Source organism: Magallana gigas, chromosome 4 (genome assembly GCF_963853765.1).
Source record: "Magallana gigas chromosome 4, xbMagGiga1.1, whole genome shotgun sequence".
In the NCBI taxonomy this organism is placed as follows: Eukaryota; Metazoa; Mollusca; class Bivalvia; order Ostreida; family Ostreidae; genus Magallana; species Magallana gigas.
In genome coordinates, this window is record NC_088856.1 from 55,584,800 (window position 1) to 55,598,592 (window position 13,793).

At 35.3% G+C, this 13,793-nt stretch overlaps 2 protein-coding genes and 1 long non-coding RNA gene across 5 annotated transcripts; 2 read left to right on the forward strand and 1 right to left on the reverse strand.

The window, feature by feature from the left end:
• The first annotated feature begins 517 nt into the window (after positions 1–517).
• LOC117680594 (ankyrin repeat and SOCS box protein 2-like) lies at positions 518–3,859 on the forward strand. The gene is made up of 3 exons (XM_066083109.1): positions 518–1,244; positions 1,591–1,894; positions 2,284–3,859. Exons 1-3 carry the CDS (start codon positions 690–692, stop codon positions 2,727–2,729), a joined length of 1,305 nt encoding a protein of 434 aa, XP_065939181.1. The 5' UTR covers positions 518–689; the 3' UTR covers positions 2,730–3,859.
• On the reverse strand, positions 2,588–13,466 carry LOC136269653 (uncharacterized). Of its 2 annotated transcripts, XR_010713443.1 has the most exons (4): positions 13,316–13,466; positions 9,250–9,484; positions 4,892–4,948; positions 2,588–2,725 (listed from the first exon to the last, which is right to left on the reverse strand). It is a non-coding gene; the product is annotated as an uncharacterized lncRNA (long non-coding RNA). The 2 variants fall into 2 exon arrangements; XR_010713442.1 differs by lacking the exon at positions 4,892–4,948 and having other exon boundaries at positions 2,597–2,725.
• On the forward strand, positions 9,371–12,149 carry LOC117686937 (uncharacterized). Of its 2 annotated transcripts, XM_066083111.1 has the most exons (4): positions 9,371–10,001; positions 10,113–10,372; positions 10,544–10,651; positions 10,987–12,149. In XM_066083111.1, the coding sequence occupies exons 1-4, from the start codon at positions 9,371–9,373 to the stop codon at positions 11,005–11,007; spliced, it is 1,020 nt and encodes a 339-aa protein (XP_065939183.1). In that variant the 3' UTR covers positions 11,008–12,149. The 2 variants fall into 2 exon arrangements, with proteins under 2 accessions (XP_065939183.1, XP_065939182.1); XM_066083110.1 differs by having other exon boundaries at positions 9,371–10,372.
• Positions 13,467–13,793: the final 327 nt, after the last annotated feature.

Consider the following 13,793-nt stretch of genomic DNA (forward strand, 5'->3'; position numbering starts at 1 on the left):
CTTTCATCGATTTCAAGTGTACATGTATTTCTTTAATTCACAGGTATGTGTATTTTTATTAAAAATCATCTTTAATTGATGGAAGCAATATATATACTGTACTATAATGTTTTCACCCGTTGTGCTATGCCAAAAATAGCCGACATTTAACTCGTAATTTACGGTGTCTTGAGGTTTTAAGACATTTTTTGAGTACCGCACAAGCTTTGCCAACATTTCAGGAAATCATTTGATTACGGTATATTATCGGTCGAGTAACCCCAGTACACTGATGCATTCCATATATCTCACATGCATATGTCTTGTTAGCTTATGGTTTTTTAAGTAAAATGTTAGTCAAGACAAGCTTTGTCGATTTATCTTCGAAAAGAAGTTGTTGTTTGTTTTTTGTTTTGTTTTGTTTTTTTTTTTTTTGGGGGGGGGGGGTTGTTGTTGTTTTTTTGTCTTTGGAAACGCCCCCTGAATCTCATCTTCCCAAATCAAGGGTTTCTGATCCGCTCCGCTTTATGTAGAGAGGAGCGGATCAGAAACCCTTGCCTTGGGAAGATGCCTGGATCCATGATAACGCAGAGCCTGTATACAGAGAGCTATTTATAGAAATATGTTGAGGATGACGATAAACACAACCATTATTTGGAGCTCCGACTGCTTACAGACGGTGGTTCGGTCAAGTACTCCTCACATATACAATGGTTGACAAAGCAGCAGAGCTTTACCACGCTGTGTGTGAAAATAATGGGGACAAAATCCTAGAACTTCTGGACAGCGGGGCCAATCCGAATGAATATTATGACGACATGGAGAACATCAGTTCAAGCTCCATCCTCCATGTCTGTCGTGGAAAAGGGCATCTCGAGTCGATTCGGGTCCTCGTGGACAGAGGGGCCGACATTATGTCACGTGACAAATGGCGGATGTCACCACTGATCCACGCCATCATGCCCCAGTTTACGGAAGTGGTTGAATTCCTAGTAACAAGATGCCCGGATGTTGTCAATATGTGTGATAAATTTGGTAAAGCTCCATTACATTATGCCATTGAATCAGACTGTGTGGCAATGGTGAATTTGTTGATTTGTAACGGCGCGGATGTAAACATTGGGACAATGAAAGGAATTACCCCTCTCATGTTGTTGTGTTCTAAATCTGATGTACAGAATGACTCAGAGATGATGCGTCTACTGATAAACCACGGAGCCTTAGTTAACTTGAGGGACTTGGCGGCCAAACGCAGTGCTTTACAAGTATATATATATACTTAAGGCATACGCTAATTCGTCATTCATTTTTATAAATGTAACGTACTTCACAATTTTCTGTTGTAATATAATTATTTAAGGGGTTTACAGAACGTTAAGGAAGCCGGATGGTCAATAAAATGGCAATTTTCTTTCAGATTTCAAATATGACATTTTGGCCGGCATAAACAATTACTATAGATATAAATCCAAAATATTTAACTTTCAAATTTAATATTTAGAATTTTAAATATTTTCTTGGAGGTCTCTGCCCAAGAAAATTTATACAGTATTTAAACGGTCATGAACACCCAATCCAGCCCCCAAGATTCACACAACACATATTTTTCAGTATGCCGCTCTTAAGCTGAAAGTTGAAGCGGTCCAGATTCTGCTAGAGGCGGGCGGTGACCCCAATACTCTGGACGGGGCCGGGAGGACCCCCATGACTAACGTGATCCGCCAGTGTGTGAGAGCTGACGGGACCATCCGTACCGACGACTGTCTGACCATTGTCCTGATGCTACTCCACGCCGGAAGTGACGTCAACATGACAACCTGTGAGGAATGCTGTCCGCTCATGGTGGCCTCGATTTTGAGATGCCCCACTTTGGTCAAGTTTTTCTTGGATTATGGCGCGAATCCCGGTATTCGATGTAAGTTGGACATGCATTTTTTCATGATTAAACAATTTTTAAACCGTCGTCAAAAATAAAGTGACTTTAATGTCACTGGATTTTATTTGAATCCTTATAATAGCCGCTACATGTTAATTTTTTTTAAAAGATGACCCTTATAGCTTACAATTCTAATATATAAGTTTAATTAAGTTAATATATTTTATTTTGAAAAGTTCAACATATTAAATATGAACCCTTTAAATGTATCTAACCAATATGTCACGTAGACTTATATACATAATATCGTCATGAGGCAATATGATAATGGATATTTATGAGAACAATTCTTGTTGTTTCCATTGAAATGAAACTGATTAACGATAAATTTAAGGCATAAAGTTCTAGCAATTTTTGGTCAATTTTAGTTGCCTGTGGAATAACTCCCATTTTGCCAGCCGTTTGTAACCACGACACCCAGACAATCAGACTTTTGCTTGAATACAACAGTCCTATCAATCTTCCAGGCCGTATCGTCAGGCGGAGAGAGGAGTTCTACTTTGATCCCTGTGAGCTGGCCATCCACTTGGGTGTCTTTGACGTTGTGGAACTGTTATATGATTATGGCTATAACCTATCGAAGTACCCTTATCTAGTTGATCCAATGGGCACTATTGATACTCCGGCGACGCTCAAACAAAATACCCTAGCTCTAGGGCAGCTATGTTCGCTAGCATCTAACCCTCATTCGCTGTTTAAAGTTTCAGCTCTAACTATTCGCAAAGTTTTACAGAAGAATTTACACGACAAAGTCAGACTGTTATCTCTGCCATCATCTGTACAAGAGGACTTGCTTTGTTTAGCTGCTCACTGACAAAAAATAAATAAAAAAAAACAATGGTCAATGAAAGCCTTGTCATGAATTAACAAAAAACTGATTTTTAAATTACTCAATTGACAATTTTGAAGCACCCCAAAAAAATACATTTTTAAAAGTTTACTTTGTTGATAGCATGTTATGAATACCAAGAATAATGTTATTTTAATTGATTTGTAATGTTATCACAGACAAAGGCATGTTAAGTTGTTTTTTTTACATGTTAGTGTATGATTGACTTATCATATTTTTTTTTAACATATGCATTGATATGTATCACCCATTTGTTTTGAAGGACATCTAGCGATATTCTTGAATAAGGTAATGTTGCTTTCGGTAAATATAAACAATAAAATGCTTTCTTTGACGATTCATGCGGGCTATGAAGGTAACGATGATTGCAGAAAAAATTGAATGACCCGCTAACGCGGGTTACTTATTATTTCTGTAATATCGCTACGTTCATATCCCTCATGAATCACCAAAAGAAAGCATTTTATTGTTTCAATAATCATTACCTTTAAATCAATCTGCCCAGATTGTTTATACTTATATTCTGTGTGGGATATAACACACTAAATGGACTGAAGTAAAAAAATAAATGGAATTTTGACTGGATATTGTTTTAAACATAAATCCGCATAATTGCATGTCAGATGTAACTATGGTTTGTAAGACTGATACCCAAAAAGTTTTGAATATATCAAGGAACCAATCTCAGTAACGGTGAGGTTACAGAAAATCTTGTTTACCAAAATATGTTACATTCTTCTATCAGTTGATGTCGCTCAAGGTTTGAATAAAGCTAAATGTACCCTACATCTTTGTATTGTAATGAAATAAATATTTAATTGAATTGAATACTGAAAAAATCAATAATAGCAGTCATACTTGTTGGCTGTAGATTTGTTTTCGATTGAATGCGATGGATGTGAATTTTAAAACGAGAGTGGCCTAATCGTTACAAATAACATGTAAAATACCGTACACTCTGACTTACACAGTTTTCATCCAAATAAAGGAGTTATATCTCTTTGATAAGCAATAATTCATTGAAACGTATAAAATATAACCACCATTTCGGAGTGCATTAAAATACATTGAAGATCGTCTTAATAAGAACCCAGGGTTGGGATTCATAAAGATACTTAAACAGTACTTACATGTAAGTGTAAGAAAATCCCGGCCCTGGTTTCCTTATCATGATTTAATCAGCTTAGTTTTAGAATTCTATCTCCGTAGATTTTTAGTGCCTCATCAAGAGGGGCATTGTAAAGCTGCAGGCACGTAGCATCGTTTATGAAAGTGGGGGGGGGGGGGGGGGCAGACCCATCCAAAAAATCTTGACAAGCAAAAAACAAAAACAAAAACAAAAACAATTCTTCCCTACCAAAATTATTTTCCCTCCAAATCATCAAATTCCTAATCCGTGGGGGTGGGGGGGAGGTATATAACTTCAATTTGACTCCTCATTTCCTTTTTTTCATTTCAATTATTTACTTACTTCCAAAAAAGTGGGGGGGGGGGGCAACTCCATTATAATTCATTTTTTTATACGTAAATTTTAAAAAATTTGTTGCTGCGAGAAAAAGTGGGGGGGGGGACTTATATATATATACATGTATGTACACCAGTTATATATTCTATAGGTATGTACAGCTCAGGCACGTAGCATCAGGATTCCTTATTACTTATTACTTCGATTTCTCTCATTTCTATTCCAATTTTTATACATACTCCCAGAAAAGTGGGGGGGGGGGGGGCAACCCCATGCTTATTCAATTTTTACTATGTAAATTTAAGAAAATTAATCAGTGCGAGAAAAAGATGCTACGTGCCTGCTCTTTTTGGAATTAAGTAGACAGAATGTAGGCTATGCTTGTCCACCTCTCGAAAAAAAAAAATTATAACCCTGTGCTTCGTTTGTCTGCTAAAACAAATGGTACATAGAGAATATGAATAATATTGAATATTTATTGACCGATTACTATCTTATAATGGAGCTCTGCTCGCCTCCAACATCAGAATCACCGACCCTGTAGCCATAACTTGGTAGAAGCCTCCTCATTTATCATCAGCATGTGTTTGTTTATCCACTGATTGTCCAACAGTTGACAAAGAAGAGTTTGTTAAAAAAATATGAATTGTAAAATTTTTACCCCAAAACATTATGGCCCCTGGGGATGGTAGTCATGAATTGCAGAATTTATGCTCCACTATAAAATATATAGTATAAACTACAAAAAGAATATATCATTATACGATTTATTAAGTAAAAAGTAAAAGAATTCAATCACATTTTTATAAATATTGTGCCCCGAGAGGTTTTAACCGCATTTAATGTCTGCCTATAGCATGTCAGGATGTTGATTGATCAGCACATGAAAGATTAACGATCTAATATATATATAAAGACTAACTGACGAAATAACTTACGAGTGAGCATTCACAATCAAATTAAAATTAGATCCTCCACGCTCTCGTCAAATACGGTAGCGTGAAGGATCTAATTTTAATTTGATTGCAGGCAAGTAGCATCGTTTTTGAAAGTGTGTGTGTGGGGGGGGGGGGGGGGGGGAGCAGACTCATCCAAAAAAAAAGCAAAACAAGAGGCCCATGGGCCACATCGCTCACCTGAACAGCAGTTCCTTGTAACATTACATTTCGTAGCATATGCTTTTTCTATTTTAAACATTGAACCCCTTTCTGGGGACCCAGTTATGGTCCGAGGTTTATGGTTGGCTTGAACAACATAAACAGTAACATAGGAATGAAAATGTGTAGCACTGCGGTAGGACCGCACGTACACAACCTGAAAAACTGAACGTAGCAGAGTTCCACTTCAAGAGAAATAACTCTCAGACTGTACAGAACATCAAGAAAGATAACTCTTGGTTCCACTACATTAGAGTTTACACAATTTGAGGATCCTTGCATAATAATCTCACAAACTGTAGCATTATAGTTCTCGAGAAAAAACTTTTTAAAAACATTTTCAATATATCTTTCTATGTTAAACTTTGAACCCCTCTTGGGGCCACAGTATTAGTCCAAGGCTAAAGTTTTAATTATTTGGAATCTACATTATTTAAGGATGCTTGCATAGCTATCTCACAAGATGAAGCATTATAGTTCCCTAGAAAAAGATTTTTCAGCATTTTCCCTATATATTTCTATGCTAAACTTTGAACACCTCTTGGGGCCCCAGTATTAAATTGAGGTCACAGCTTTTATAATTTCGAATCTACACTATTTGAGGGTGCTTACGTAGTTATCTGACAAATTGATGCATTGTAGTTCTCGAAAAGAAGATTTTTAAACATTTTCCATATATACCGGTACTTCTACATTTAACTTTAAACCCATCTTGGGTCCCTAGTATTAGTCCAGGGGTCACTATTTTAAAACTGTCGAACCTTCATTATCCAAGGTTGTATGCATGATAGTAATCTCACAAACTGAGGCATTGTAGTTCTCGAGAAGAAGATATTTTAACGTTACCTTTATATTTCTATAATAAACTTTGACCCCATCTTGGGGCCCCAGTATTGGTCCGGGGGTCACGATTTTACCAATTAGGAATCTACATGAGCGAAGGCATAGAAATTCCACAAACTAAAACATTGTAGTTCTTGAGAAGAAAATTTTTATACTTTTCCTTTATGTTTTTTAAAATGTTTAAATTTTGAACCCCTCTTGGTGCCCATCAATTGTCCGGGAGTTACAATTTTTTGAATCTACATTATTTAAGGATGTACATGTATGCATAGTAATATTCCCAACAGTTGCACTCTAGTTCTTGAGAAGAAGATTTTAAAACATTTTTCTATATATGTTAAAATCTAAACCCCTACTGGGGCCCCACTTTTTGTTCAGAGGTCACGATTTTTACAATCTTCACTATATATACAACCGTTTGTGTATGTATTGGCATTTTTGGTGAAGTGGTTTTTGAGAAGAAAATTTTTAAACATTTTTCATATGTAGTTCTATGTTAAACTTTGAACCCCGCCTGGGGCTGCAGTTTTGATTTGAGGGTCACGATTTCTACAATTTAGAATCTTCATTATACATACAAGCTTTTGTGTAAATATTGGCATTTCTGGTGCAGTGGTTCTTAAGAAGAAGATTTTTTAAACATTTTCCTAAGGTATATCTATGTTAAACTTTGAACCCCGCCTGGGGCCCCAGTTTTGGTCCGAGGGTCACGATTGTTATAATTTAGAATCTTCACTATATATACAAGCTTTTGTGTAAATATTGGCATTTCTGGTGCAGTGGTTCTTGAGAAGAAGATTTTTTAAACATTTTCCTAAGGTATATCTATGTTAAATTTGAACCCCGCCTGGGGCCCCAGTTTTGGTCCGAGGGTCACGATTTTTACAATTTAGAATCTTCACTATGTATATAAGCTTATGTGTAAATATTGGCATTTCTGGTGCAGTGGTTCTTGAGAAGAAGATTTTTTTAAAATTTTCCTATGTATTTCTATGTTAAACTTTGAACCCTGCCTGGGGCCCCAGTTTTGGTCCGAGGGTCACGATTTTTACAATTTAGAATCTTCACTATATATACAACCGTTTGTGTAAATATTGGCATTTCTGGTGCAGTGGTCCTTGAGAAGAAGATTTTTAAAACATTTTCCTATGTATTTCTATGTTAAACTTTGAACCCCGCCTGGGGCCCCAGTTTTGGTCCGAGGGTCACGATTTTTACAATTTAGAATCTTCACTATATATACAAGCTTTTGTGTAAATATTGGCATTTCTGGTGCAGTGGTTCTTGAGAAGAAGATTTTTAAAACATTTTCCTATGTATTTCTATGTTAAACTTTGAACCCCGCCTGGGGCCCCAGTTTTGGTCCGAGGGTCACGATTTTTACAATTTAGAATCTTCACTATATATACAAGCTTTTGTGTAAATATTGGCATTTCTGGTGCAGTGGTTCTTGAGAAGAAGATTTTTAAAGACATGCACCCTATACTTACTGTTTCGCAATTATCTCCCTTTTGAAAAGGGCTGTGCCCTTTATTTTTACAATTTATAACCCCCTTTCCATAAGGATGCTTTGTACCAAATTTGGTTAAATTTGGCCCAGTGGTTTTTTGAGAAGAAGTTGAAAATGTGAAAAGTTTACAGATGGACGGACAGACAGACAGACGGACGGACGGACGGACGGACGACGGACAACGGGTGATCAGAAAAGCTCACTTGAACCTTCGGTTCAGGTGAGCTTAAAAAGGGGGGATCCTAATCCGTTGTGGGGGGGGGGGGGGGGTATATACTTTTCACTTCAATTTCACTGTTTATTTCCTTATTTTCAATTCAATTTTTACAGGGTCACAGAAAAGTGGGGGGGGGGGGCAACGTTAATTCAAGATTCTTTCACTTTTTGTTCATGTAAATGACAATAAAACTCATACAGAAGGACGAGAAAAAAAAATTCAAATGACTTCTTCAGTTAAAAAACACATAGAGATAAATGTTGTTTATTAATTTTAATCATAGCTTGTTTTCTATGTGATATATACCTTTGTTGTTTATTTTTTTTTTCAATAAAGGGCAATAACTAGAATCTGTTACAGGTGCGGATCCAAAATTTTAACTATTTTAAAAAACCAATGAAAATGAATTTCTTTATACTACAATGTACAATTACCTTTATTATTCAATATTGTGAAAATGAACTTGACAACAGGGAAATGTTTATCAATTAAAAAAAGGAAATGAACAGCATATCCAAACATCAGCATATTGTGATCCCCCCCCCCATTTTTTTTGGGTGTTATTGTTAAGCTACATAAAATTTGCAAATTAATAAATGATTTGCAGCATATTCTTGTATACATTTTATAGTCTGTCTCATGTTACAGTTTCCAGCCATTTTTTATGAATTTTAAAGATAATAGAGAGGTTTAGCAGACCAACGTGTACATGTACTTGTACGTGTAGGTTACAAGTTAGAACTACCCGTACCAGCTCAATTACTTTTCTTGTTTAGCAGTTGTAACGTGTACTTGTACGTTTAAATGTTTTAATGTAATTATGGATATCCTCTCCTACTAAGCTGAGAATGTTGGCTATAAACGAAAAGTACGAATTCTGCATGTGTTAATTTTATTAAACATCATTTATTATATATATGCACATTTTTATTCATCGCAAATTAATAAGATAACGGAGCCATTGCATGTTTTGGAGGAAGAGATGCGTGAAATAAAACTCCAATAACATATTAAACGCTAATGAAAATTTATGTTGGTAGATATCAGTATTCGCATTGAATATTCAGGCTTAAGAAAAGTTAACATATTTTTTAAAATTAATAGACAACAGGGAAACAGAGGCTACAAGTTCGACCTTACGGGTACTTTGCAATTTACACGTATGTTCATTCGGGTACATGCGTGTAGAAATTTGTCATTACACAAACTGATGACGTAATGCACATATTTTCCGTTCTACACGTACACGTACACGTTGGTTTGCTAAACCTCTCTATTACCGGTACAAATACCTGACAAATTGAAACAAGGGGAAAATTATAATTTTGTCAATCCACTGAAGCTCCTCCATTCAGTCATCCATTCATTCCTCTCCCATTTCCCAGCACATCTAGAGGACATGCTTCATGCTGCATGTGCAAGTGCCAAGGTCCAAAGCTTGTTGTAGTTCCAGTAGGTGTAAGACATCACATCTTCATTACTAAAGAGGTCATCATCCCTGCTGGAGCTCGCTGCTGTCCAAACCACCTACAACAGAACATAGACGATCTCAATCCTTTATCTGATTCTACTTTGTTTAATAAGACAGGAATCACAGAACTAGTTAAGTTTTTGCGGAATGAGGTTTTAAAGAAGGGGAGGATGAGATTAGACTTTGATAGCCGTGGGAATCTTGCTTCAACAGATTACCAATGTCTGCTTGGAAATCCAAAAACAGCCTTTGAGGACTTACTGAAGTATGTTGAGGGGAAAGTGAAGGTCACTCCGGTAAGAACAGTGCGGACAACCTTAGCCATATTTCTAATGAAATTAAGAGGAGGGGAGTCAAATCGAATTCTGTCCACTCTATTCAACACATCCAAATCCAGTGTACATAGAGGTGTGAAATCAATACAGACAGCACTGATGAATGGTGGATTTGTAGCCGAAAATCTGGGATTTGGACATGTTACCAGGGAACAGATAATTCAGGAGCACACAAGACCTCTGGCCCAGATGATTCTTGGTGATACAGTTTCCCAGCCAGCAATACTTGTCCTTGATGGTACTTATATATATATACACAAAAGTGGCAATTTCAAGTTTCAACGACAGTCATTCAGTCTTCACAAAGGACGGCCACTGGTGAAGCCAATGATTATTGTATCCACAACAGGTTACTTTGTGTCAGTACTGGGTCCTTACATTGCTAGAAACAATGATGCTACAATCCTTAACCACATAATGCACAGCAACCTTGAGGACATTCGGAGCTGGGTACAGGAGGAGGACATATTTGTGGTTGATAGTGGATTTAGGGATTCCTTGGACTGTCTGGAGCAGATGGGGATTAATGCCAAAATGCCTTCATTCCTGAACAAAGGAGATAAGCAGATGTCGACAGAAAATGCAAACACCAGTCGATTAGTGACAAAGGTTTGGAATATAATTAGTATCAATATATCTTTTAATATAAGATATATTTGTAAAATAAATTAATGCATGTAAATAACCTACTAATCTAAATATAAGTACCATTCATGTTTAAGTAATACAAGAAAAACCTATTAATAATTATGACTATATGTTCCATATTATGTTTCACAGATACGTTGGGTTGTTGAGTCTGCTAACGCTAGGATCAAGCAATGGCGTTACCTAAGACACATCCTACCTTCCAGTCAAATTCCCTACATTGGTGACTTTGTCAGTATTGTATGTGTCATTTGCAATAAGCAAGTTATTACCAAATAATATAAATATATAAAGATAATATATATAAAAATCTACAGGGTCTTTTATTTATGAATTTATCAAAACTAAAACTTGCTAGACTTTAATAAATTTTTAATAAATATTTTTTTAAAAATTGAATATCAATTATACAAGTATTTCTATTATTTTGCTATGAATATGTAATACAGTTATATCAAATAGATCAGGGATTTTTCTTCTTACAACTTTTAAGCCTTGTATTTTTTTAAATACAGTTTAGTTAAAAAATACACACTTATATACTCATTACTTACTTCCATTTTACTTTAATTCAGATACCTAAAACCCCTTGCTAGTGGAGACACTGAAGAAGACCAGGTCCTTGGTGCAAAAATGGTTTTTCTCTCCAAGCAAGTAAATACCCTTCAGTATCATATACATGTAGAAGAAAACCATCTGGACAGACGATCAGTATGCTGGAAGGAGATTGATGACTTACTGGACTTTCCAACCATGGATGAGGAACAACTTGGAGCCATCACATGCGGTGTATACCAATTGAGTCTATCACCATCCTACGCCCAAGAACATGTAGAGGGAGAATGCAGCATCAAAGTCCACAGAGAGGAGCCAGGCCTTCTTCGTGTAAAACTGCAGAGTCGTCACGTGTCATCAAGATCCTACCTATTGTGGATACAGTATGGTGAGGGTGAAGTCAAGGCTTGGTACTGCAAGTGCAGGGCTGGTGCTCGTGTTGTGGGTATGTGTTCCCATGTTGCTGCCATCCTTTGGTATCTGGGACATGCTCGCCATCAAAGAGATGAGAAACTGGGAGTGCGAGACTGGGGGGAGTTTGTTGATGATGCCACATTGGTGGATGACTCTGACAGCTCCAGTGAAAGTGATGATAGTGGACCAGAGGAATAGATGTGTGACAAGTATGTCCAGTTTAAGTTGTACATTTACCTGAGTGTACAGTTCTGGGTTTTTTTCATTGTATGTTGACTTTGAGAAACTAATGTTTTGTTTCATTTTTTAATCTGTACTGATATATGAGAGAGAGAGAGAGAGAGAGAGAGAGAGAGAGAGAGAGAGAGAGAGAGTATTTTATTGATGAGAGTGAGAGAGAGTTAAATTTCACTTGTATCATGCATAAACAATTGATATGTAAATGATTCAATGTATTATTTCTGCAGCAATTTAATGTTTTATTACTCAAATACTTTGTAGATATAATTGTAATAACTGTAATGTCAGGAAAAATGCATGTTCATACATATCCTGTTACTCCTGTAATTAATTTTCATAAGCTATATAATCAACCATGACCTACTGGCATTTAATTTATTCATCTTTCCTCGCAAATATTATCTATATCAATTGAATACACATCATTGTTGTTATTTTTATTTCTGGGTTATGGATAATATAATGATTAAGAATTAGCATATGTTTTGTTTTATTTATCGACACTGACTGACTTGATCAGTAAGCTTATTGTAGGAGTTACAGATTTATTAATTATGAAATTAATAAATCTATAAATAAAAGTAATTAATTTATTGATAATTAAATTAATATAATTATGTTTTAATTATTTTACAAATAAACTTAAAACTTAATACTAAAGTATATAATAAAATCTTTAATAAACTTAAAATTCTGGTCATGGTCAATTGAATAGAACAGGCAGCTATCTTGACCATGGTATAAATTGCCTTAGGGTTGTAATTAAGGTTCTGGCCAAATATATAATGTATCTAGGTATTCAATTGGTTTTTAGTTTTGTCTTCTTTGATTTTATTGGTTGTTGACATTTCCCTCCAAATTCTTGGAGCTGGTTTGTCATATTTCTTTGTCACATCAAAGAGAGTGGAGGTGTTTTCGTAATCTGAAAGCTGACTTTTGAAACATAACAAACTCTACCTCTTGGTAAGTTAACATTACTAATTCTAATAATTTGATTAATAGTTATACATTTCATTAACAGTGAATTCTATAATTTTGCCAAATTAAAACAATAGCTCATGCACAGTAAGAGTGAATGATTTTGTGAGATATCAACTTTTTAATAGATAAGAATAACATGAATATGTTCACTGTTTTTATCCCTTTATATTGTGAACATAAGTACAAGTTTATTAATGTAAACTTTACAATAATTTGTAGTTGCCATACCAGATAGTACACTGTACATACCATAGAGTTGTAATACTGTACAAGAGCCCATTCCCATAGAATGGTATGTTTAACTGTGTTTTATGATTTAGAATAATATAGTGATGTCTTTATCTGTTTATAGACATTACAGGTGAATATCATTGTAAACCTATTTTTAGATACATGAATTAATACATAACGTAATTCATAGATGTGTAATGGATTAATGTAAAGAATTGTACCCCTTTAGCGCAACTTGCTCCGCTTGTAATATTTTTATGCCGTATATTTATATTGTTGTTATTCATTGTAGGGCTATTCGTTTGTTTACCATCTATCTTAATAAATATTGGAGATGCCCAGAACCCGAACAGGCGTTGTTTGATTATTTCAACATTCAACAAATATACCCCCTGTTACATTATAAAAAATAACCTACTAGCTATAAGCTTCATAAGAAATAGACAAATTAAATTAAGAAAATATCGATGTTAAAATACTTACACTTTTCATGTGGATTGTAGCTAGAATACTGATGATCGCTGCAATTGTTGTTGTCAAAAACTCCCGAGTAAATTCGAGTCGACAATGTTTTTACAGGAAGCGGTGTCGATTCAGTTCGTTGCTGTGCACATACATGTATGGTCCATGTGTATCAATTAAGAGCACCCAGAAGGATAATTTGAATAATTTATTGAGTTTAAAAACTAATTATACAATTAATCCTTTCTAACTATGCATTCTGAATAAACAAATATTTTAATTATTATAATTGAGATTATAATTGCTTTTTAGTGCATCAGCCATGTTTATCTACCCTCGATATAACCATAGACATATAACGTTATATGTCTATGATATAACATGTTAACCATATTGTTATTTGTAATTTTACCGCAGCATATTGCAATAGACAAAATTATTAACACATTTATTTATTTTGATTTCCCTGCACACATATTTTTCAATCATTTGCTGAATA